The following is a 2159-nucleotide window of genomic DNA, read 5'->3' on the forward strand; positions in this document are numbered from 1 at the left end:
TGTCGGGTTTTTAAAATGTACTGTTAACTACAGTTAATATATACTAAATGGTGATTCATTAATTCCCTCTGTGTTTATCGCTGCTGTTGACAGTGAACCTGGTTTCGTTCTGCTCCGCTCACCCTCTTCCAGTCCTCTGGGGACAGAAGTCGGATCTGGTCTTGAGGGACGAGGTCCTTCAGGATCCTAGTAATATTCTGGAAATGGGATTTATCCTCTTCATACTTCACCCGGTAGATCAGAGCCGCCAGCTGGTACACCTCCTCCCTTGAACACTTGTGGTAGCCGCGAAGATACTTGGGCAGCTCCTGCACAGACAGACACTTTGTCCTTGAAAAGCAGCTAGTGAAAAGCATTACGTCGTCTGCATACAGACGACGCAATGCAGCCATCTGAATCAGGCGTGTAGAAACAGAGACATCTAAAAGGTTCAGGACAGAAGACTTAGAGGACCGGGTTTGAAGACGCCTGCTGCCTGTAAACACGTGCGTGTCATCAGCCAAAGTCTTGGTCGGTGGGTGTATTGGTTTATCTCTAGTTATATAAGGCTAACATAGATATATATACGATTATGTAAACGAGGAAGCAGACAAACAAAGGATGACATGGAGGAAGAAAACAACAGGACACAAGAAAAGAATGAAGTTAAGATAAGAAAAGGACAAAACAAAAAGGGGCAAAGAAATAAGGTAGGAAACAAACATGGAAGCGAGACAAAGAAGAATCAGGAAAAAAAAAGAAAAGGAGGAAGATAGAAAACTAAAGGGATAAAGAAAATAAGACTATAAAGAAAAAGGACCGTCTCTTTAAAAAACAGATTTGAGTTGCTTAAAAGGGCCGAATTCTATGGAGGACCAACTCTGCCGTATTTAAAAATAAATACATAAATAAATAAATGCTCAATAAATATATAAGCGTACAATTAATTGCCACCAAAAAAACAATAAACAAATAAATCTAAGTAGAAATTAAATTATACAGTGAGGCATAAATGTTTATAACTCTTTTAATTAGTTTATTTATTTGCCTTTGTAATATTTACCTTATTTCATTTTTTTGTCCTTTATAATCTTCAACTTTATTTTTCAATTACTTATATTTTTAAGTATTTATTTATTTATATGCATGTTTTAATATTTTTGTCAAATATTTTCAGGCTCAATAGGGACTAAATAAACACTATTGTTATAATATACGTACTTTGCCCATTTAACAGGAAAAATATACATCTAAAAAATCCACATTTGCCAGAGGATGTCTGGGTAGATGCTTCCTGCTTGGTTTGTATATTTTGTACGTCCTTATTCGCATCTTCACTGTGAAGCAAACCATTTAATACCCGGTGTAAACATTTCTATAAATCACCTGGTAATAGTGGAAGATGGAGTCTGCCATAGAGTCTTTGCCTGGCACCGTGTTGGTCCACAGCTTCTTCATGAAGAACACCTGATAGGTCAGTGAAGGCATCACACCTGCAGTACCTGCAAGCAGCCAAACAGTGAAAAGTCAGTAATTGGGGGGTGAAAATTAGTGTATTTAGTATAATTAAATAAATAAATAGTATAGTAACTTAAGCAACTATTTTCCTCAATTATAAAGTTACCTGTGCAAAATGTTAATCAAATAAAAAATAAAAGTCAAAGTCACTTAGTTACTGTTTTGTCAATTAATCATTTAAATTTTCTATAAACAAGAGCAAATTAAAATCCTTAAAGAAAAATTGCATCCGCTGGTTTACATGGTAAGATGGTAATTAGCCTGTACTGGTAAAGCTCTACGTACCTGCTGACATATGCCATTTGTGTTTTAGATTTGTATCTTTGTTAGATTCGTTATAAATTGGAAATTATAAACAAAATCATATCCTCTTTCTTTCTTCCATGTATTTAAATGTATTGGAAATTCCAATTGAAAATGACTGAGAAACAAATTCCACCCCAACCCTCCAAACATCCCAAATCCTGAACAAAAATGTTAAAATAAATAACAATTTCATGTCTGCCATTGCTTTTTACCGTCTCTACTGTGTCTTGCTTTTTTAATCCAGTCAGTCAGGTGCCTTACAAAGTCGAAGAAAAAGTCACCGTCTGGCACACTGATGACCTAAAGATCAGGGAGAAATGCAACTATTAAATTAAAATAAAACAGCTGCATTTTCT

At 35.4% G+C, this 2159-nt stretch overlaps 1 protein-coding gene across 1 annotated transcript in view; it reads right to left on the bottom strand.

Annotated features, from left to right (window-relative positions):
• LOC107093067 (unconventional myosin-VIIa-like) overlaps nucleotides 1–2159 on the bottom strand; it is a 105863-nt gene that overhangs the window by 8072 nt on the left and 95632 nt on the right. The window contains exons 34-36 of the mRNA XM_015387887.1: nucleotides 2016–2103; nucleotides 1366–1481; nucleotides 123–308 (exon numbers count right to left, since the gene is read on the bottom strand). Coding sequence (XP_015243373.1) covers nucleotides 123–308; nucleotides 1366–1481; nucleotides 2016–2103 — 390 coding nt within the window. The remainder of the gene's footprint in view (nucleotides 1–122; nucleotides 309–1365; nucleotides 1482–2015; nucleotides 2104–2159) is intronic.

The sequence above is a fragment of the Cyprinodon variegatus genome, unplaced genomic scaffold, assembly GCF_000732505.1.
Source record: "Cyprinodon variegatus isolate N-32 unplaced genomic scaffold, C_variegatus-1.0 Scaffold406, whole genome shotgun sequence".
Classification (NCBI taxonomy): Eukaryota; Metazoa; Chordata; class Actinopteri; order Cyprinodontiformes; family Cyprinodontidae; genus Cyprinodon; species Cyprinodon variegatus.